The sequence below is a fragment of the Ambystoma mexicanum genome, chromosome 1p (assembly GCF_040938575.1).
Source record: "Ambystoma mexicanum isolate Mex_15411 chromosome 1p, UKY_AmexF1_1, whole genome shotgun sequence".
In the NCBI taxonomy this organism is placed as follows: domain Eukaryota; kingdom Metazoa; phylum Chordata; class Amphibia; order Caudata; family Ambystomatidae; genus Ambystoma; species Ambystoma mexicanum.
Window position 1 is genome coordinate 1053874045 of NC_090921.1, and position 23018 is coordinate 1053897062.

The 23018-nt window shown below is 48.7% G+C and overlaps 1 protein-coding gene across 2 annotated transcripts in view; it reads right to left on the reverse strand.

The window, feature by feature from the left end:
• The window catches only part of LOC138447942 (C-signal-like), a 338033-nt gene that overhangs the window by 207438 nt on the left and 107577 nt on the right, over window positions 1–23018 (reverse strand). For both annotated transcript variants that reach the window (XM_069604469.1, XM_069604470.1), the window contains exon 2: window positions 2375–2426. In XM_069604469.1, the coding sequence (XP_069460570.1) occupies window positions 2375–2426 (52 nt within the window). The remainder of the gene's footprint in view (window positions 1–2374; window positions 2427–23018) is intronic.

A 23018-nucleotide genomic window follows, 5' to 3' on the forward strand; every position in this document is an offset into this window, starting at 1 on the left:
CCCTTTGCCCACAATATGCCAGTATTCTGACAGTGTGCAAAACATTTTCATGCTGATTGTGCCCATACATGTCCATGAAGGTGCACCCATGTATGCCAGTATTCCCACATAAGAGCATACTCATGTTTGCTTTGCCCATAATGCAAGTAATGACACTATAACAAAACATGTTCATGATGACTCTGCCAATATAGGCCAATATCCCCACATAAGAAATACTCTTGTTGGCTTTGCCATTAATGCCATTAAAAAAAACTTTATACAGTAGGAAAACATTTCTTTGCTGGCTAAACGAATGCCCCCAGATAAGAACACTCATTATGTTGCATTTGCCTCATAGCATCAGTAAAGACCAGTACGAAATGCCATGCCAAAGTAAGAAAATATTTCATTGGCTGCACAATTCCCCTAATCTCCACATGTAATAACACTCACCATTTGGTTTTGCCCTTAAAGTGAGTAACAAACTCCATGACACATTATAAAAAGATCCAGGATGCCAGCCCCATTGTAGGACCCACCCCCAATAACACTCATCAAGTTGGCTTTGCCCATAAATGGCAGCAAAACATGCCATGCTCCTGTAAGAAAATGTCCATGCTCCAATTCCCCCCTGGACCCAGATAGCAAACACACACACACATTCACCCAGTAGTCATATATCCATACGTATTCTCTGTCATTAACTTTAAATTTGCTACCAGGACTCTCTTTGAACTCTCTCACTTTACACCCACTTCCTCGTACCGTCACCAGGCTGGATGGCTGAGAATGCGAAACAGGCCTAGATTAAAAATTCTTCTCCTGATTCACAAATCTATCCACGGTGAGGCTCCACTGTATCTATTCTCCTATATCCATCTCTAAAAGCCTTCTCGTAATCTCTGCTCTGCCTCCTCGACTACCCTTGTGGCTCCTGGCCCTTTATGTGCTTCCTCAAGCTTCTGCTCCTTCTCTCTTCTTGTTCCACTTGCATGGAATTCTCTTCCACCAGACATCCGAGAAACAGTTCACACAGATTTGTTCAAAACCAAACTAAAAGCCTACCTTCTCGCCTCCGAGTTACCCTCTTAACCTACCTCTCATCTGCCTGCTAGCTAACATGCTTCCCTCGCCTCTAACCTGCCTCTGGCCCTCACTTCCTCTGCTTCCACTCTAGCACTTCACCCATCATGGTCACATCCCGATCACAACTGGCCGTACCGCCTACCTGCGCTTAGAAATGTCCAATGTTCATTGTCCTTAATATATTTATAGCCACTTATGTATTGTCCCCAGTGACTGTTCCATTTACATCCCTCCACAACCTGGTCAGCATGTCCCTCAAAATCACCCCATTGTAAGAAGCTCACCGCTTCCTGACAAATCTGATTTCTTATCTATTGTATGTTCTTTTATGATCAAAAGAGCATTGTTCCGCCTGCATATAAATACATAAAATAAACATAACCGTGCATAAGCATCCAGTACATTCACAGTGCATCCTCATTCACAGTGCATACATTGATAATGCTTGCACTTACACAGACACTGCCTCACATGCACACATACATACATACATACAATCCTCATGCATACGTATGCAGAGAGACAAAAAATGTGTTGTTTCTCCTTACCTGTTCCCACCAGACTGAACATGACACCACCTCCTCAGCTGCTCGCCAGGCCTCCGGCTTCTGCACTCCATGCAAACAGGAGTCAGAAGTAGGAGAGCTTCCTGGTTTCTGATGGTTGTAGGACAAATGATCGAATCTAAATGGTCGACAGGACAAATGGTCGACACCAAAAGGTTGACAGGTCAAATGATCGAATTTTTATTTTTTTGTTTTTTCACATTTTTTTATTTTTTGAGGGGGGGTCTCCCCAACCCCCTTTTTTTTGCTTAAAACCACTTATTTTCCCTAAACGAAAACCTAAAAAAATATATATAACTAAAAAAAATCGATCATTTGACCTGTCGACCAAGTTGTGTCGACCTTTTGACTGTCGACCCTTTGTCTGTCGACCATTTGACTAGACACCGTTTCTGACACGTGCGAAAAAGCCTGAGAGCAGCCCCTGCTTCTCTTCTGCCGACAGCGACATCTGCATATGCCGACACGGTACTGCTCAGTGGCCGTTTATCAGGGGTGGACTGTGAACCAAAAGTAGCCTTGGAAGCCACCATTTGGAAGAAGAGTAGGTTACCATACAAAAGGGGCCCATGATGCAGAGGCCTACTGCAAATCTCCAGAGTTCCCTTTAGGCCAGTTCACCCCTGGCATTTATAGATTTTGGCTGGCCTTGCCCGCTCAGACCCTACCTGGTCTATGCCTCTGGTTCCCATTAAACACTGACTTACTCTTACAATTAGTAACTCAAAGGGAGGGCTTACCTAGCTGAAGCACCACCAGGTTGGAATGTTCTGAAGCCAGGGCCTTCAATTCCTGCAAGCACAAAAACATAGCGCATGGTTAGAAAATGTGAAGCATTGTTCAGAAATTCAGAAACAGGTTATGTGGATGTAGCAGTTGTTGAAGGATGAATGTTTTCAGAATAAATGGATCATGGTGTAAGAGGCCACTTATTGGAAAGGAGCAGTCGGTGTGTAGGTGGAAATCAGGGACCTAATTTCACCAAAATGCCTGGGGTAGCGGAAGTGACATCACATGACCCTTGAACTCTGATGACATCACAGGAAGTGATGTCATTTGACCACACCCACAAGTAGTATCACGGGAAGTGATGGAACACGACCTTTCACACCTTGACAAAACAGGAGTGGCATCACATAGCATTGATCCTAAGTACACTACAAAAAATATGGGGACGATATCACTGTAATGTGATGTACATTTCATACAAAAATGGATCACCATATGTACCAGTAGCCCATATTACCAAATTGCTGTGAATGCAGCAGACGTTCAAGGCCAAATGATAATTATGTGTTATTATGAAGCACTTACGCTTAAGCACTTTACTTCTCCAGCATGGGGTCTGGCATGGATTCACATGCTCATGAATATTCCCCGTCGTCAGGCTGGGAATCCTCGGTAAAGAAAAAACCAGTATCAGTTTCGTTTCTGATCTGTCTTTCGTAGTAATAACCAATCACTGGTCTCTGCGTCATACTGACCACAGCCAATGACTGCCCTCTACCTAAGCACCGCCTCTGGCAGCCATCTTCAGATTTTTACCGCACGTTCATGTGTTGGGATCCTCGTGCTATTGCTCTCTAGCGTTAGTGCTATTTTTCGCAAAAAACTTCGATTCTTTCGGTCAAAAGAGCCTCAAGCTCCACCGATCCTACATCCGATCAACGGGGACCCGTGTCGGATTCGTCTGTGCCCCTCAAGGGTGAAGATTTCGTCGAGCTACACTTCGGAGGACTCCAGAAGCTTCTCAGGCCCGGTCTCGGAGATGGCCCAGGAGAAGGGAAGCTCGACGCCCGGAAAGCTGTTCAGGGTCTGCCCTGGATGCCAGCTGCAGAACGTCTTTAAGGAGGACGAACACTCTTTCTGCCTTCACTGCCTTGATGAGGACAAGACGCACGTGGAGAAGGACTGTGCGTTTTGCGGCAACATGTCGGAACGGACCATGAAGGACCGCCATCAACGTCTCGCCAACTGGCTGGAGGGTAAGAGCCCGTCTGGCGAGAAGAAGAAGAAATCCGAGCGGTCTTCTAAGACCTTTGAGGGCGCCCCGGCGACGGGGGCCCAACATAAGGCCAAGCACCGCGAGTCCGCTGGCACCGGGAGCGCCGAACGGTCGGGCTCTACGGGCGCCAGGCAGGGCGCACCCTCCCCGGCACCATCAACCACGAGCCAACGCTCTGGGTCGGGTAAGAGGAAGGCCGAGCACCCGGCGAAGCTCCTGGAGAGGCCCCGGTCGAGCTCTAAGGCAGAGGAGGAGCGTGGCAGTGCCCCCTCCCTCAAGGATAAGGCGGTGAGCGCACCTAAGGTGGTGAAGGCCTTGATCCATCCGACCAAGCCCTCTATCGAAACGGTCGCGGCGGCCCTGGCTCAGCCTGTGGAGGCTGCACCAGTGGTGGCGACCTCAGGGCCCAGAATCTCCCTGCCTCCTCGGAGGGAGTCTTCTTTTGTGCCCATCGATAGGACCCCCGTGAAACCCTCCGTGGGGAAGAAGAAGGGGGGGCAGGGCGTCGTCGTAGATTCGGCCTCAACCTCAGAAGAGGAGCTGATCGAGGTCTTAAGCCACGGCCTAGGCGTGGAAGAAGGCCAGCCCGTCGGAAATGGACCCCGACGCAGGTGACGACGACGACATCGTCGAGGATACCGACGGGGCCCCTGCTCGCCCGTCGGATTCCCCTCTGCCAGCGCCGCAAGACAACTCGGCGGCCATTTTGTTGGCCATACAGTCCTTATGCTCCGAGATAAGGACGAGGCTACCGTTACCGACGGAGGAACCTCTCCCGTCGGGGGATCCAGAACCGGGACCTTCTGGTGTTCCCCCTACCAAGAAAAGAAGGATCCATCCACCACCTCCTTTTCAACCGTCGCGCCCCGTCCAGCCCTCCTCCCCGTCCACCCGAGGGGATGATACGGGGACTGACACGGCAGCGACGGGTACGGACGACGAGGCATACGACGAGGATATTCCGTCGTCGCCTCCCACCAGGGCTTCTCCGCCCGACGAGATCGGATCTTTCCACTCCATGATCTCCAGGGCTTCCGAGCTTTTCCAACTCTGCCCTGAGGAGAAGAAAAAGGAAGGCTTCCTTTATCAGCGGCGCGAGGCCAAGAGGAAGACGGTCCTCGCAGTGCCTCTGTTGGACGACATTTGGGATGAGGGCCTTTCCCTCCTCAAGAACCCTTCCACGACGCCAGCTAGAAGAGACCGGTACGAGAAAAAGTACCGGGTCCCGGACACGGCCCCCCTATGCCTCCGGGCGCAGCCTACCCCGGATTCCGTCGTCTCCGCGGCAGCCAGGAAGAAAGCGGGGGGGGTGCGGCCTCCACATCGACTTCCCCGCCGGACGGCGAGGGAAAGAAATTGGATGCTATGGGACGTAGAGTCATCTCGTCGGCAGCGACGACGATTAAAGCGGCCAACGCCTTGGCTATCGTGGCTCGCTACGACAGGGAGCTCTGGTACAAGATAGCTCCCCTGCTGGATTTTCTGCCGGACGACAAGCGGGCGGAGGCCCTGGAGATCCTGCAGGAAGGTGAGGTGGCCTCGGACCACGCCATCACCGTGGCGACGGACATCGCCGACACTGGGTTCCGCCAGCTGGGCAACGGCGTTTGCCTTCGACGTCGTGGATGGCTCAAAGCTACGGACTTCCGGCAGGACGTCCAGACCAGAGTCCTGGACATGCCCTTCGACGGGAACAACCTGTTTGGGAAGACAGTGGACGATTCCCTTCAGGCCATCAAGGCGGATACTGAGACGGCCCGGGCCCTTGGAGTTCTGCAGCAACGACGGACGCCCTTTCGGAGCGGCGGAGGCAAGGGCGCCTCCAAAGGTTCCGGCGGAGGTTTCGCTTCCTACCGTCAAGCGGCCTGCTCGTCGTCGCAAGAGGCCTACAGAGGACGAGGCAAGTCTAGCGGACCCCGCCGTCGTCGCCAAGGAGGTCAAGGCGGCAAGGCCGCGTCCAAGCAGGATTGAACCGGCCGTGGGGTCGGGCCCCCACCGAAGCACCCCGGTGGGAGGCCGGCTGGCGGGCTTCGTCAGCGTGTGGGAGTCCATCTCCACCGACCGTTGGGTGCTGGATGCCCTGGCCCGGGGCCACACGCTCGAGTTTCAAAGAAGGTGCCCGCGCGTCCCCCCCGTGGCCAGGAAAGAACTTCACGTCCCTCAACTTCTCCTGGAGGTAAAGGCGATGCTCAGAAAGGGCGCCATCGAACTCGTCCCAAAGAGGCTTCGGGGCTCCGGAGTCTACTCGAGATACTTCTTCGTGAAGAAGAAGACGGGAGGATGGCGCCCCATCCTAGACCTGCGACGTCTGAACAAGTTCATCAAGGCGCAGAAGTTCCGGATGGTCACCCTCCAGCACGTCCTGGGTCAGCTGGAGGAAGGAGACTTCCTATCGTCGTTGGATTTGGAGGATGCCTACTTCCACATTCCCATCCTAAAGGGGCACCGAAAATTCCTCAGGTTCGTGGTCCAGGGGCGTCATTACCAGTTCAAAGCCCTTCCCTTCGGACTACGGTCGGCACCCAGGGTATTCACCAAGTGCCTCGCACCGGTGGCGGCGCAGCTGCGCCGCGAGGGGATTCACGTCTACCCCTACCTGGACGACTGGCTCATCCGCGCCAAGACGAGGGAGCTCGCCGTGGTCCACACGGCAAGGACCGTCCAACTCCTCACGGACCTGGGATTCTCCGTGAACTACGCCAAATCCCACCTGGTGCCCGCGCAAGTCGCACTGTTTCTGGGAGCGAGGCTCGACACAGTGTCCCTTCTGGCCTCCCCGTCGGAGGAGAGGACCAGGACCATCTTGGGCAAGGTGCAACGGATGTTGGTGGCCGACGCGGCCAAAGTGAGGTCCATCAAGTCCCTCCTCGGGATGATGTCTTCCTGCATCTACCTCATTCCCATGTGCAGGCTCCGGATGCGCCCGTTGCAAGAATTCCTGGATGCGCGCTGGATCCAGACGACGGGCAGCTTCGAGGAAAGGATCAAGCTCGACGAGAGTTTCCGACGAGCGATACGGTGGTGGGGCACCCGCGCGCATCTGACGGCAGGCATGGACTTCCAGACCCCAGCCCACCAGGAGACTGTGACCACGGATGCCTCCCTGGAAGGGTGGGGAGCGCACACCGAAAATCTGCACGCAAGGGGACTCTGGCTCCCGACGGAGAAGTCCCTGCATATCAACGTCCTGGAGCTCCGTGCAGTGTTTTGGGCCCTCAGGTCCTTCCTTCCGTCCCTCAAGGGCAAGGTGGTGAGGATCTTCACCGACAACACCACCACCATGTTTTACATCAGGAAACAGGGCGGAACCAGGTCCCCAGCGCTGTCCAAGGAGGCGCAGGACCTGTGGCATTGGGCCGTCGCCCAAGGGATTTTTCTGGTGCCGTTTCATCTGGCAGGGATAAAAAACACCATCGCCGACTCACTCAGCAGGGAGCTGCGCTCGTGCCACGAGTGGGAACTACGGCAGGATCTGGTGGATCGCCTCTTCCGACGGTGGGGCACACCCCAGATCGACCTGTTCGCGACGGCGACGAACACCAAGTGCCGGAGGTTCGCCAGCAGGTTTCCCCAGACGAGGAGCATGGGCGATGCTTTCTCGTTCCCCTGGGAGGGCCTGTTCCTCTACGCGTTCCCTCCCTTGCCTCTGCTAATCCGGCTCGTCAACCAGCTCAAGAGGTCACGGTGCAGGATGATCCTCGTCGCACCTGCGTGGCCGAGGCAGATATGGTTCCCGGACTTGCTGGACTTGTCAGCGTCCCCGCCGATCAAGCTGCCGGCGGACGCGGATCTACTCTCCAGGGAAGGAGGCGCCATCCTCCACCACAACCCGAAGTCGCTGAACTTGCAGGCCTGGCTCCTGCAGCGCTAGAGTTTGGAGGATACGACATACCGGCCGATTGCAGAGAGGTTCTTGCAAAGGCCAGGGCGTCCTCGACTCTTAAATGCTACGGACACAAATGGAAGAGGTTCTCTGTCTGGTGCCACGCACAGAAGATTAACCCTCTACGGATTACGGCTCCCCAAGTACTGCCGTACCTGCTGACGCTGGCCAAAGCTGGTCTGGCACACGCGTCCATCAAGATTCATCTTGCTGCGATCTCCCGATACACCAGAACCACGGGGCGGACGTCCTTGTGGTCTCATCGTCTGGTGAAAGAGTTCATGAAGGGACTGTTCAGATCGTTCCCGCCGGTGAAGGCTCCGGCCCCGGCGTGGGAGCTCAACGTGGTGCTGACCAAGCTCATGGGACCTCCGTTCGAGCCTCTGCACTCGGCCCCGTTGAAGTTTCTATCGTGGAAAACAGCTTTTCTTGTGGCCATCACCTCCGCACGACGAGTGGGAGAGATCCAGGCCCTTTCCTGCAAGGCCCCGTACTTGACTTTCCACGACACGAGGGTAGTGCTCAGGACGCACCCCTCCTTCATGCCCAAGGTACCGTCGGACTTCCATCTCAACGAACCCTTGGTGTTACCTGTGTTCTTCCCGTCGCCTTCGTCGCCGGCTGAGAGGACTTTGCACTCGCTGGATGTAGCTAGAGCGCTGAAGTTCTACGTGGACCGCACGAAGGGTTTTCGGAAGACGTCACAACTCTTTGTGAACTTTGGACCTGTCAATCAGGGGAAGGCTCTCTCGAAGGCTTCCATCTCCAGATGGCTCTCCGGCTGTATCATGTGCTGTCACCGGTTGGCAAACCGACCGCTGCCTGGCCGTCCGAGAGCCCATTCCACCAGAGCGATCGCAGCTACCACGGCGTTCCTATCTGGTGTGCCCCTGCTGGACATATGCAGGGCTGCTACGTGGAGGTCGACGCACACCTTCACGAAATTCTACTGCGTCGACCGGGATTCCAGGGAGGAGTCCAGGGTCGGCCAAGCAGTGCTGCGCAACCTGTTCGCCTGAGGTGAGCCTGGTGAGGAGGTAAGATGCTTAATGTTGAGTTGATGTGATGCTTAATGTTGAGCCTTTGCCACCTCCCGTGGTTGTGCATGTGTGTACTGCTATGTATTCTTTATTCATGAGCATGTGAATCCATGCCAGACCCCATGCTGGAGAAGGAACAAGTTACTTACCTGTAACTGTTGTTCTCCAGCATGGGTCTGGCATGGATTCACATGCGAACCCTCCCGCCTACCCCTCTGCGGCTCTTCACTTGGTCATACTGCCACTTCACGTGCTTCCAAATCTGAAGATGGCTGCCAGAGGCGGTGCTTAGGTAGAGGGCAGTCATTGGCTGTGGTCAGTATGACGCAGAGACCAGTGATTGGTTATTACTACGAAAGACAGATCAGAAACGAAACTGATACTGGTTTTTTCTTTACCGAGGATTCCCAGCCTGACGACGGGGAATATTCATGAGCATGTGAATCCATGCCAGACCCATGCTGGAGAACAACAGTTACAGGTAAGTAACTTGTTCCTTACAACAAATACACATAAATATCACCCAACCTCTGTTGGGAATAATTTATAGACCTCAGAAGGATGAAAGGCAGAGTTGGCCTTGCCGGGATTCGAACCTGCAGATCACACATATATCACAGCAGCGAGCCCGCAACCCACTGAGATATTTTACCGGCTACAGCTATCTTACCGGCTATAGTAAAATGAGCAATTACATTTCTGAACGTTCTCAAAGTAAAAAAATGTGGACGGAGGGTGGGCAGAGTTTTGCCAAAAAGGTTGCGGGGCGTTGGTGACGTCACTCCCCAGGTTTCTCGTGTACAAATGTAGGCAGGTATGAGTTATCTACCTGATCATGTCTAGTTCTTGTCTTATCATTGCCAACAGTATTTATCTTAAGAACAAAGCGTTTTATGTGGCATTTTGGACGTCTGCTCTACGTTCGACAAAGCAAATCGAACTAAACGTTTGCCTACCTTGAGCGGGAAGGGGCGCCGAGTTAGTTAGTATACTGTCTTCATTGCACGTTAATAACACACCTTGTGTGTGCTCGGGCCCGAATGGCCATTGTACTTGTTATTCTCTGTAAGTACATGTGTTCGGCAATGGTGCATTCTTGCACTATTGCTATTTCCTCTTTATTTTAATAATCTGTATGACCACTTAGTAGGATGCAAGGCTGTTATCCCACAGATAGGTGGAATGTAATTAGCAGTATTGACCTATGCGGGTGATACGGTTCTTGTGCCATATCATATCATTATCATATCATGTACCCCACGTTCTTTACAGCATTTAATTGATGCATATGCTGTGTTCATGCAAAGCCTTGATTTGTCAATTAATGATTCAAAGTCGGCCATAATGGCTTGCCAGGTTGGCAACAGGAACCTTAGACTATCCGTTTTTAGAGCTGGGAATGAAACCATAACGCTTACTACCAGCTATGACTACCTGAGCTACACCTTTACGTCCAGACTGAGTGGAGTTACACATACCAGCAATCAGAAAATCAAAATGACCTAAGCCTTTGGAGGCTTGTTTGGGTTTGCCACTTCTTTAAATGTCAGCATATTGAAATGATGACTGGAGCATAACATGTCAAAGTCACATCAATAGCAAAATATGGGGCTGGTATGTGAGCTTTCTCTGGGGTGCCAGGTAGTAGAGAATGGATTTCTGTTTGGTCTTAACTCTGCGCCAACCTTTTCAGTTCATGCTGAATTAGGGCTACCATACCTTGAAGATGAAACAGCATTAGCCACCTGGGAGGGGCTGTAGGAGGGGGCTGTAGAGGAGCAGGTGGATGCCTCTTCTCTGATCCAAGCCCCCTCAACATCGTCCTATTGGAACAGCAGACGAAGAGCTAGAATTGGGAACCCATCCATGAATCCATGTAATATTCCTATACCACGTCGAGTGTATGAAAGACGATATGCACTCAGGCAGCCATTCAGAATATACCCTCACTTTGAGGCAGAGGAAGGATGCTACCAGAAAGGATGTCCACTGCCAAGATGCCAGAATGCAGCTATGGGTAATATGGACGACCTCTAAGTAAAGTCTGATGATAGCAGAATGATGTCATAAAGAAGATGTATGAACCTATGCCGGAACGATATGAAAATACTTAAGACTGACAATATAACCGAAGCCCTAAGAGAAACATGTACCTAAAGATCAAGTAATCGTGAATATAAGCAGGTGATGTAACATGCTTACCAATAGTTGTAAATATGCTGTAATGCAAGGTTGAAAGGCATATAGAAGCTTGCTGAAAAGAGATGTATACATAACGTTTAAGACAGCCATCAGAAGAAAATGGATGGCGGCCTTTGTTAAGAATTAACCCTGTTACCACAAAAGACGAGCCTAGGATTACACATTGAAGAACTGATGAAGAAGCTGGTTTCATGTGCAGAATAAGGGAGTACCTTGGTCTGGGATCATGGAGACTACTTCGAGAGATGGGTGTAAGGCACAAAGGGAGTCGAATGAACAGACCATGTGCGTAAGACATATTTCTGCTAAGATTAGGAAGGGCAAGTACATTTTCAGGTGCCAAATGTTGAACAACCACGAAGACAAAAGCCTATGTGAGGTTCCGTGAGAAGTCTCTAAAGGCCTGCAAGGTTAATGGCACCATGTTTTGGAAAAATCAAATAGTAGAAAATGAGAGGCTGAAATGGACAAAAACATGGTCTCCTAACATGTGACTCAGAAGTCGAAAACAAGGATATTTATTAGAAGCCCAGATGGAGATAGTGGTGTGCTCATACTCTCTTGAATTTTCCAGGACAATGAGCAGACTACGAGGTCACCTACAACCAGAATACGTGAGACAAGATAGGGGGGGAGTGACTATTTAGGGTGCGCTTAATTTCTTCAAGATATGAGCAGTCTAGTGCGGCAGAAACTGCACAAGAGGTTCCCCCAGCTTCCTCCAACTGTTGACAGAATGAAGTAATGACCGTGGAGATAGACTGCGCAAAAGACTCAGTTATTCAATGGTTAGATCCTTAATGGTTAAACGAGAGTTCAATTCCACGAATAATCAGATTCCAAAGATGTGTAAAATTGGTTTATTCGGTCACAGCCGACACGTGTTTCGACCGACAAGGTCGTCCGCAAGACAACTAAATATAGGGATTGATCCTTCAGGTTGTGAATCCACAAAAATGATGTCACCTAATGGACCGCATATGGGGAAAAGATCAATTGTATGAGAAAACAAGATAATGCTGGCGTTGAGTGGTTACTAGCTTGTAAGCTTAAAGCATTGGCTGATCCTCTTATAGCTGGTGTAAATACCTGAACAAATATAGGGATTGACCTGAGGGATCAATCCCTATATTTAGTTGCCTTGAGGACGTCCTTGTTGGTCGAAACACGTGAAATTGAACTCTCGTTTAACCATTAAAGATCTAACCATTGAATAACTGAGTCTTTTGCGCAGTCCATCTGCATGAACATTCCTTCATTCTACAAACAGAATACTTTGGCTAATGATCAGGCTGATGACATACGATGGATCAATTGGGAAAACAAGGAATGAATTAACGAATCTTGAGCACCTAGGTTTTGTTTTCACTCACGTGCTTCTAAACAAGCCGAAGGTCCAAGGTTGGATGAGGTTGCCAACCAATCATAAAGCCTGCCACGCACTTTTGCGTACATTGTTGAATTTACCAATCCGCTGCCATATTCCCTGCTATGGTCAGTATATTACGTATGTAGAAGTAACTGAGGGCGTGTCCTACAGACAAGTGGCAGCCAATGAGATATTAACCCATAGATAATTCTAGAAGCAGACATGTTGCCCTAATCCAATCCCTCCCGTCAATAGATTTTGCAAATGCCACGTAGGATGACATCATAAATGATATATGTAAAAGTACATAAACTCTGTACAAACAAGATAAAGTGTGAATACGCATGCATCTATTTTTTGATAGCTGTCATATCTCCCTGCTTTCTTTCATTGAGATTAAACCATTTTCCTTGGGTCTGTCCAGTTATTTGGTCTAAGATATTTACTGGTAATTCCATCTAGCGCATAGAAGACGCTCCAAAGTGCCAAAGCGCAGGGCGCTTAGCCAACGTGGATGCTCGGAATGCAGGCTGTATTGTAAGGTACAAGCCTGCGTTCTGAACAGCCTTGGTAGCCACAGCCCCCGTCCCCCATGCCCCTCAACTCTTAGCACCCAGGTAATTTCCTACACAGTGCTAAAAGTGTGAGTTTAAAAAAGAAAAGGAAAGAAACGTACCTTTGCGGCACAACATGAACATTGAAAAGGGACTGTCTGGATGACAGCACAGGCCGCGCCACAAAGGTACGCTTCTTCCTTTTTAAAAATAAAACACCATTAGCATCCGTGTAGGGAATTACACAGGTACTAATGGCGATATTAAACTCCGCAGGGGCCGACCTTGTCGGTAAGGACACTGCAGCCCTTGTTAAGGGATCCTCGCTTCGCTCAGGTTTTTAACTTGGTTGGCAGCCCGTTACCAACAGGGTCGACCCACTGGATCATTTAATCTCGTCTCATTAGAACCCGTAAAGTTTTGACTGAGAATGAAACGAAAAACCCACATTAACGCCTTTAATTGTTTAAACACATAAGACCATAGGGTAATTTGCTGTGTATTGCATGGCTACTGTTTGTTAAACATTTAGGTTAGTGAACTATATTGACTGTTTTACTACTTTATCGGACAATTCTGCTCAGAAACCTTTGCGCCTGATAGCAAACAGTGAGCACAGGCTGCTCATGAATTGTGAGCAGAGGAAAAACACCTAGAACCGTAGAGCCACGCATTGCGATATAATCGCCGCCTACTTGACGCTAAATAATTATATATCCTTATGACTTAGAAAACTAGAGCATCCAAGAAGCAAATGTGAATATTTCTTTAGATTATCTCATTGTATTCAAAATCAGATTCATGATGACAGTGCAGTGTATTCTCACTCAGTTCATCATAATATCTCACATAATGGAATAAGCAATGGATAAATTGTTGTAACAGCAAAGTTCTTCAGATCTTTTCCCTCTGTGAACTTTACTGTAACTGTGTATGACATTGGATCAGTTACAGCAACAAATTTCCCAGATCTTGTCCCTCTTTGGTCCAACAGCCATTATAATTCATGGCTACCGTTGAAGCCCTTCTGCTTCTTCTTCAGGGTGTTTTTTTTATATAGGGACCAAATCTGGATAAATAATAAATACAGGGAACTTAGTTGTTTGCTATCTCATAGATTAAGTAGTTTCAATGTAATGTATACAATCTTGCAAATGAAATGACTGTCAATAAAAATGAAAGTGACATGTATGCAGAAAAAATCATGTTTAATTGAAAAATACTCTGGCTTGTCAGTGTGCATAGGTCAGTACCTGCCCAAAGCAGGGGCCAGCCACGAGCCCCACTGGTTGTCCCCCACTGCTGGGAAAAAAGAGTAAACATTTTTTTTTTTAAAAGCTGTGTTGTCAGCCTGACTTCCGGTCCTAGCCACCTAACTTCTGGCCCACCCCTGCCACTCCATGATTGGCTGGAAGAAGTGCTTCATAGCAGAAGCCTCGGGACTGTGCAGCAGCTGACATTTAAAGGTAATTGAGTGACACAAACAGTTGGTTTGCCTACCAACAATTTTTGCCCCTCTTGCGCTGTGTCCCCTTGCCACCTTATACCCCCACCATTACAAAAACACTGGCACTTCCCACCCACACCCTGCCAAAGCGCCACCATCTTCTGTACCCTGTCCCAGAGCCCATCCTAAAAACACAAGCGCTTCCCCACCCCCAAAATGCCACCATCCCCTTTTCCCTGCCCCATCCTCCATGCCCTCCCGAAAACACCTGTGTTGCCCACTCCCCTGTCCCCAGCCCTCTTTCTTGCCCTAGCACACCTTGGCCCCTTTTCTTTCCCCCAGTCCCGTTTAGCCCTTTTCTTGCCCAAGCCCCCTTTAGCCAGGGGCGTAGGAGACCCATGAAATCTGGGGGGACAGGGGACACCTGGGGGATTTTGCTTTTTTAAATTTATTTATTGTTTTTTAGTCAAAGAGCTTGACTTTTCACAACATTAAAATAGCAGTACGTATTAAATTACATATATCATCAATGTATAAAACAAGAGAAAAGAAATAAAGAAAACAGAAGAAAATTAAGAAAAAGAAAAGCAGTTCAGAGTATAAAATCCTTCCAGCGATGGACAATTAGAGAGATGTTTTATAATACTCTCACCTGCGCTTTAAGTGCAGATGCTTTATAGAGTTTGGCCAACCCTTCCTATCCTATTCCATTGAACCCTCAATGATGGAACATGCGTGTGCCCCTTTACAGCAGTGTATGGGCTGCAATCATACCTCGGCACCAGGGTATTCACTGGATTTACATGGATAGCGGAACAAGTGTTGTGAATCTCGAGGCTCTGCTTTATTTTTTTCTGGGTCACCCAGATGGCTTATGGTGGCCTCTATTAAAACTTGTCTACAGCTCATTATTTAGCAGGTGGTGGGTACCAAAAATGCAGTTGCATCCTTATTTCAAAACAGGCGTTGGCAACAACTGTTTCGGCTTTAATGTAGGCATGGAAAAGGTACGTGCCAAGCACCGTCATAGTGGTATTAGGTACCCACTGATGGTGGCAGCTGCAAAATGGTGCAGGTACCTGGACATTTAATAGAAGTGCCTGGCAAATACCCATTACGTATACGCAAGCAAACGCTTGCCATTGCTGGATTTTAGCAGGACTTCAGTGAAGGAAATGCATAGTGCTAATAGAGTGGCTGAAGGCATCCCTAGATAAGACATTTGTATTACACCAGTAGTATGTTCCCAGCTCCAATTAAGTTATTAACTACACAGGGCTTTGTAGTAAACATCCCTAAGTCAGTGGCTTTATCTAAACCAGAACAGGCACTTCATGTGACCTTTATAGATCATTATATTGTTTTTTTAAACAAATAGGTTATGGCGTAAAATGAATCTGCGGCCTGCGTGGCATCCATCCACCAAAAACCTATGAAGGTTGCTAAAATAGCCCAAATAACATGATGCTGTGGCGCAAGGCAAGATGCCACGCACCCTGGCACCAGCTCCCACTACAGGACAGGTCAGAGGTGAATATATACCTCATTTAAGGTTAGTCCTGACTTCAGACCTAGGCTGCAGGTAGGATTTAGTGAAAAGGGAGTTGATGCAGGAACAGCCTGCTGTGACTGTCTCTTCCTAGAGAGGAACCAGACAAGAGTGCAGATGACACTGGGGCAGTGGGAGAGCGCCAAGCCCGAGCTCCCACATTCCCTCTAATAAATTCTCCCCATGTCGGCCTGCATCTGGGAGTGGGGAGCCACTTTGTGTATTATCAGGCCCAATGCACAGACAGATGTGGTGTAGTGTATATATCTGCAATTATTTCAACAAACGACTTCTAATCGTCCTCGTGCAGGCCTCGTGAGCATGGATCAAGCATTAGCAGAAGACGCATTCGTGACTGCACGCTTTATCTGGGAAAATGAGGCAAGCCACCATTCATCCTTGTACAAATCTACCCTCTGTACCCTTCTCTACTCCACATTCTTGTCTGCTGTACACCCTTTTCTCCCAAGTCCCTTCCCTGCACCCCACAACAAGTCACTCCGCTGACACACTGCCCTCTGCACTTTCTCACTTGTCTGTACTACGCTCTCATTTGCAAAACCCAAAGCACCTCCTATGCCATTTCTGCCCTAAATTACTCTCCATGTGTTCTGGTCTTTCCTGAACCCCTCTCTCCCCAGCACACACTGGCCACCCTGTGCTGCAAACCATCCCTGTCTTTCATCTGCACTCTGTTCTTGTTCCCATCGCTCCCCTCCCTTGCTCCTCTCTTTTTCTGTCCTCTGCACCCTTTCTACCCTTTTTCACTTTGCAGTCCCACACTCTACTGCACCCCAGTCCCTCGCTTCCCATTCCCCCATGGCCAGCACCCCACACAACTCTCATCTGTACACTTACTCAGCACTTTCTCCTCAATCTTCAGAGCACCCTCAATATCCTGGCTTACATTTCACAGGTTTTGTCTTGCCCGCCTTGCATGACCAACCACTCCATACAGCTTCTCAGAATAAGCTGGAACAGGCATGCCAGATCTATGACCTTAAAAGAGCCCATTGAAACCTGCAAGAATTAACTCTTAAGAAATAGTCAGGAGCATGGATATTTGGAAGGGGGGACAGACACAGAAGTCACTAAATCCACATACTGCTGAGACTCTACCCCGAAAATCTGATCGCACTGCAACCACTCAAGTATGCTGACAGAAACAGACAGGCTGATTAAAACAGGGTGAAGCTTAGCCAAGACCTACAGAAGATTAGCACTTGATTTCTTTTGAGAGATGCGCAGGATGGGCACCAACAAATGGTTTATTCTGGGCAGGGACAAAGTTCAGGTCTGGGCTGGTAATAGTTTGTTTTATGGAATATAATAACACTTTGGTCATAGCGCTTCACGCTAGAAGCTTTCAGCTTCCAGGCAATGTAATAGCGGGTATTATTACCCTCATTTGAACTGTACTGAATTCATGAAAGGTTAAGTGGGCCCGGCTGCTGCTGGGTTTGAACTAGCGAAATGCAGGTAGGCCTCATGTCAGAGACCAAGCTTTAGGTGTGGTGCCATCCAAACCTCAAGCAGGTGTGAGTTGGTGGGAAGAGGTGGAGGGGTGTGCTTTTAAGTCCTACAGATATTAGAGTATACATCAAGTGTTTTCCCTTGCCTACCTTAGGCACTACTATGGAAAAGAGCACACATCCCACGTAGCGGCCCTTCTTGAGATTGGTTCATCCTCCTTTTACTTTATATGGTTTCATGAGGATTTCATATACAATGTCAGGCTGGGTTTATGGTCATTTGTTTGAATCAAAAGATGCAAATAGCCAAAGCTCTGAAACAAAAGTTTCGAAATCAAAAGCTACGACATGCTATGTTTAACATGGAACGTGCATTTTGTCCGAAACCAATCCATAGACAATAGTCATGGATTGGTTTCAACTGAAATGCATTTTTACATGTTAAAAGTAGCATTTAACTGCCTTTTTATTTGTAACGTTGAAACGTTACATGGAGCTGTCCAGTGCTGAAATTACAGGGCTGGACAGCTCCATATAACGTTTCAAAGTGTTTTGTGTATATTGGCATTTAAATGCCTTTTTTTAAACTTTGAAATGTTACATGGAGCTGTCCAGGCCTGTAATTTCAGCACTGGACAGCTACATGCAATGTTGCAAGGTTTTAGTGTATATTGGGGGGGGTGTTCCCCCCAGTCCATCCCAACCCCCACGCCACCCTCCCACCTCCCAACCCTAATCCAAGCCCCAACCCTAACCCTAACCCAAGTTTCGAAAGGCAAACTTTCAAATATTTTTCGATCAAATTGTGATTCGAAATGTTTGTATTTCGGAAAAAAAAGATTCAAAAGTTTGCCTTTCAAAACGTTTCTATTTGAAAATTTGACCGGACACCGTCAGGCTGATATCTCAGGCAGTGTCTGCACTTTGCAAGCCAGGCCTGGGGTACAGTGACATCTTGGAGAAAATCCAGTCTTTGCCAGATTGTGTGAACCTGGGCGAATCGTGTGACCCTCCACTGTGCATTATTTTCTCTAAAGGTTTACTTGGGATCACCTAGAAGTGACTCAGTTGGCAGTGTACACTATAACAAAATGCCTCAATCGTAAATGTTCTAACTGAGTGTCTTGTTGCTCCATGTATGCTAAGCATGTTGAGTGAGTGCGAAGAGGGACAAAGTGTCACAGCAATAGATGTCACCTCCAGCTGGGGACCGGGTCTCATTTTGGGAAGCAGTTATAGATACATTCATAGAATTTGTAATGTTTTTTTGCAGAGAAACATATCAAGTGCAGTTAGCGTGATCCAACTTTAAGGAGATAAACTAGGAACAATCTCAAAGTAACCTGACACTTTAGGGGCACTAGTGTAAGCAGCAAAAATAATCGTCATGCCCTTCTCCTTAAAAAAGGCAATGCATAATATATTAAACAGTGTTGTGCATAGCATTTGTATAGAAACTGCATGTACATGTCAATACTATTAGGAAAGATTTCCATTTATGTGTAATTTTCACTCCAGTTGCGTACCCCCAACTTTTTGCTGCTGTTTAACACCATAGTCTGACTTGTTGCAACTTTTCTGCAACATGTAACAAGTGCACAATACACCTTCCAGTACAGTGCACTTTGGCCTCTTAGTCATTTCCAAAGGCCCTAGATACTCTTGAAGGATTTTTTAGGAGATGTGCAGATGTGTCACGGACAGGCCTCGTGTCAGCTTATCTTTTCATATAATTTTAACCCTTTCCTGCCAGGTAAACCGCGATAACTGCGTTCGGCACAAATAGGTGGCCTGGCTCCAAAATTGCCATGCACGAGGTTCTTTGTCCTGTGCTTTGGCCATCTTGCCCCTTCTCCTTCCCCAGGTCGAGCCGACCCGGGTCAGTCCTTATTTGGGCATGCATTTTCCCACGAAACGCCAAGCTTTCGAAGGCTTCTGCATGCCTTGTGTATGTGCCTCCAGGATGTGGGCTGGGGTGTCCGTCCCCAATACACATCCTGGAAGCCAGAAAGGCTGGAGTGCTGTGAATGCCAGGGACCACCGTGGTCCGTGATTAGTCCACGTATGGTATGCCTGAATGTGAGCAGATCTCCCATTGGGTCCTCTTCATTTTGGCGTGAAGGAGATTCTAGATAAGAGAAGCCCCCAAACAGATATACCATGTCGATCTCTGGAGTTCTCACTGAATGAAGGATAGGATCCAAGTATCCTGAAGCTAAGAAGCCGAGTCGAGGAACCGCTGGTGATCCGCTGGAAGGTTTGGCACCTTATGCCCACTGTCGTCCCATGGGACCCCTCTGCATCTGGTCGTCGCAAGTAAGCCTTCTTGGAAGTGTCCCTGGACCAACCAGTGGGCTGATCAATTTACGGAGGACCTTTGCTCTATCTCCACTGCCGTTTCGAGGTGGTGCTCAAAACTTGGTATACTGCTACCTCTGTGTTCATGGCACTATCACACCAAATTTCGTACACTTAGCATTCCCAGGTCTGAAGTGAGACGAGTGTGCAAGAACCGGAGTATACGCGGTTACCGTGTCACCCAGCCGTGGTGACGATCTTTGAAGGTGCGCTGCATTTGTGCCTCTCTTGCCCCTGAAGCCTGCTGCAGTGAAACTGGCCTGACCCATCCACCAGGAACGGAGAAATCGTCACTGTCCCGTTTGGGAATCATTGCTGTATCTTTGTCGCTGAAAGCCGCATAGTCGCCAAATTGCTGCACTTGAACCTGCAACTGAAATGGACTTGACTGCCGAAGTTTGGTCCGGAGTGCGCTGGGGGTCGGTGAGTAATCGCAACCCTAACTGGTGGCCCCTAGCGCCTCCATCCATTTTTATGCACGAGTGGTCCTGGGGGCCCCTCACCTTTCCACTGCTAGTGCAAACTAGCAAACTATTCCCAACTCTTGGAATCGACTCTGCCCTCAAGTGGAGACCCTCCTCAAATAGTGGGAACCTATTCTTCATCGCCTCACTCATCTTCCAAGCTGCTAGAGACCCCTGAAGAGACCCCATTTTGCCCATTGGAACTACCGCGTGCACTTGCATTGCCTGTACTTTTGAGCATTAGGCTCCTCTCTTCTTAGGGATCGGACTGCCTCTTAGTTAGGAGTGTGTTGGATGTAGAAGGGGCTAAAAACCTATTTGCACTGCTTGTTTCCTTCTCCTTTAGGTTGTGGACCCATTTTGTGCTTTAACCCTTTAGACCCCATTGGTCTTGTGTACATGTATTTTGATAGTATTGTGTTGGTCTAAATAGTATTACTGTGATTTGATTGTGTGTTTGAAACTCAAAGGCCTTGAAATACATATATATGTATTTTTGATATATCTACACTTGACTGGGAGTGATTTGTAAGTGTCCTTTACTCTGTGTGCTCATTGAGGTATTTCAGTCACCCTCACACCTCCTGAGACCTAGTCTTGACCACCGCCAAGCTACCTTGATTGGTCTGGCATATCCAGAAGGTTACCCTGTTCCAAGAAACTAGGTTGGCCTCCTGAACCTCTGCCCACCAGGTCAGAGTTCAGAAATCCATCTTAACAAATACCAGCTCCCATTGTGCCCACTTGATCCTCTGCTGTATCGTTGAATGGCCTCCGTATTTTGTTTGTGCGGCCCTGCGAGCCCGTGTTGGCCAATGGTTGGAAAATGTTACCCCTGGCTGCCCAACAGTAAGGAACTAACAAAGAGCTGTTCCAGTGTGATGTTCCTCTTTGGCAGGGACACCCTTTCATGAATTGAAAAACCTGAGGGCAGCAGGGCCTCAGGTTTTTCAATTCATGAAAGTGTGCCAACGTCAGACATACAGTTTCTAAACACACACAGTGCATTGCAAACTGATCAGGGAATCATGTCCTCTTAAAGTTTCATCATGAAACATTAAGAGGCCAGGGTTCCCATCAGTTTTGCAACGCACCGCACGTGTTTAGATACTGTATATCTGATGTTGGCAGTGGCACATTGCCTTTAATAAATCCTCCCCATGTCGCCCTGCACCTAGGATAGGGGGGCCATGCCACTTGACTTACCTTACGGTAGCTGAGGTCTCAGGTGGAGGTCGAGTCTCAGTCGGACTCAGAGTCTGTCTCACTCTGTCGCCCTCAATAACACACGCTGTCCCAGAGTCACTGGAGCACAGGTCACTGGCTGGCTTCTCCTTTATTCTGGAAAAACAAAGGCTGAGGCTGCGCAGCAGTGCACTGCGCAGGCAGGGCACGTACAGTTTGGGCCCCGGCCTGGGCAGGTTCATTATGCACAGGCACGGGGCACCGCAGCAGAAGTTGCAGACAGTCTACTTTTAACTTTTGCAAGCTGACATCGTATTTTACACGCTGCAGATACTTGCCTGGTGTTCCAGGGCCAGCTAAACCACCTGTCCCTTCAAGATGGCCGAATTCAGATGTTGGTAGTGGTGATCCTGTTAAAAGCAAATTAGATCACATATATTCTGGTGGTAATGATGGATTACTAGTCCTCCCACCCCTTTCTAGATTATGAAATATCTTTGGCTTTTCGTGAGGGTGAAGCTGATCCCAAGGAGGGGGCTGTTGGCACCCCTCAAACGAGGCTGATGTGAGAGGCGTAGTGCTTACACTTTGCGCGTTGCGTAAACACATTTTGGAGAAATCTTTATTATATTTTGACCAGTTTGTCAGGGGCGCAATGAAGCCATTCTAGTCGGCACCATTTGAGAATGGCCTTAAATACTACGTTGTAGGAAGCCTGCACATGTTAATCTTCCCCATTTCAATGTCTCTCATTTTACTTTTCTAAGCGAGATAAAGGGCTCCGTTGGACACATGTGACATGTGATTTACTCCTCCACTTCTCTACTGGTCTTTAAGAGGGACCTGTGTTTAATAATGGCCACCTGGGTGCATCGCCTATGTTCAGGCGCTGCTTTCCACATAGGTTTATGCTTTATAAAACCCATGCATTCGTACATTAGACAATTCTGTGGCAGACATTTGATGGCCGTCAGAAGAACAGAAGGTTATGTAGGCACACCTAACATGTAACTGCCTCAGCCCTAGCACAGTCTCGGAAGTACCAGCATCTATAATACTTCTGGAATATTATAAATCAGTTTTTCTTTTACTGCCCGCAGAAAGATACATGGACGCACCCGACCCACCTGACCTGACACGCGACTGCCTCTACTCCCCCACTTCCGCCTTTTAACGACAGCATAAGAAATGCACGCATTTCAATATCATACAACCCCCCCTCCACCTACCAGTGCTGTGCTACAGTTTCATTATCCCCTCCTCCCTTCTCTCTCCTGGCTGTGTATCGCCCCCTGTTTGTACGAGGCAGCGTATGTTGCTTTACTAAATATTGCACTGAGTATTGTATAGTGCCAGGAATATACAGAAGCGCTACAATATCGCCATAAGGGGAACATTTTTTCTTTTGGGACTAGGCTCATCTTTCAAGGTGAATAATTTGTTATCAAATTACTTCCAAAAATATCTCACAGGAGGCGACAAAGTGTGTCAGCATGGCGATTGATCTGGCCAAGAAGGCACAGCAATGCTGCTGACACAGTGGTCTGGCAACAAAAGTGCACCATGGCATTGACGGGCCGAGGGAGTGGGGGCATCTGTGGCAGAGGCATGCGTAGCTCTCCATGCAGAGGCGATGGAGTGCCGGGGAGGGCCAAGGGTGGCACCACTGCAGTGGAAGGGCGGTGGAGGGCACACAAGTGCCACTGTGGCACTACATGCAGTGGGTGAGGCACTTTGTGTGGCAGTGCATGCATTGTGGCCAAGGGGTGAAGGGAGGGGCATTGTTGCATTAGGGTAAAAGGAGTCGGAGGGATCTGGCATTACATGCGCTTGATGGGGGAGAGAAAGGGTGTGTC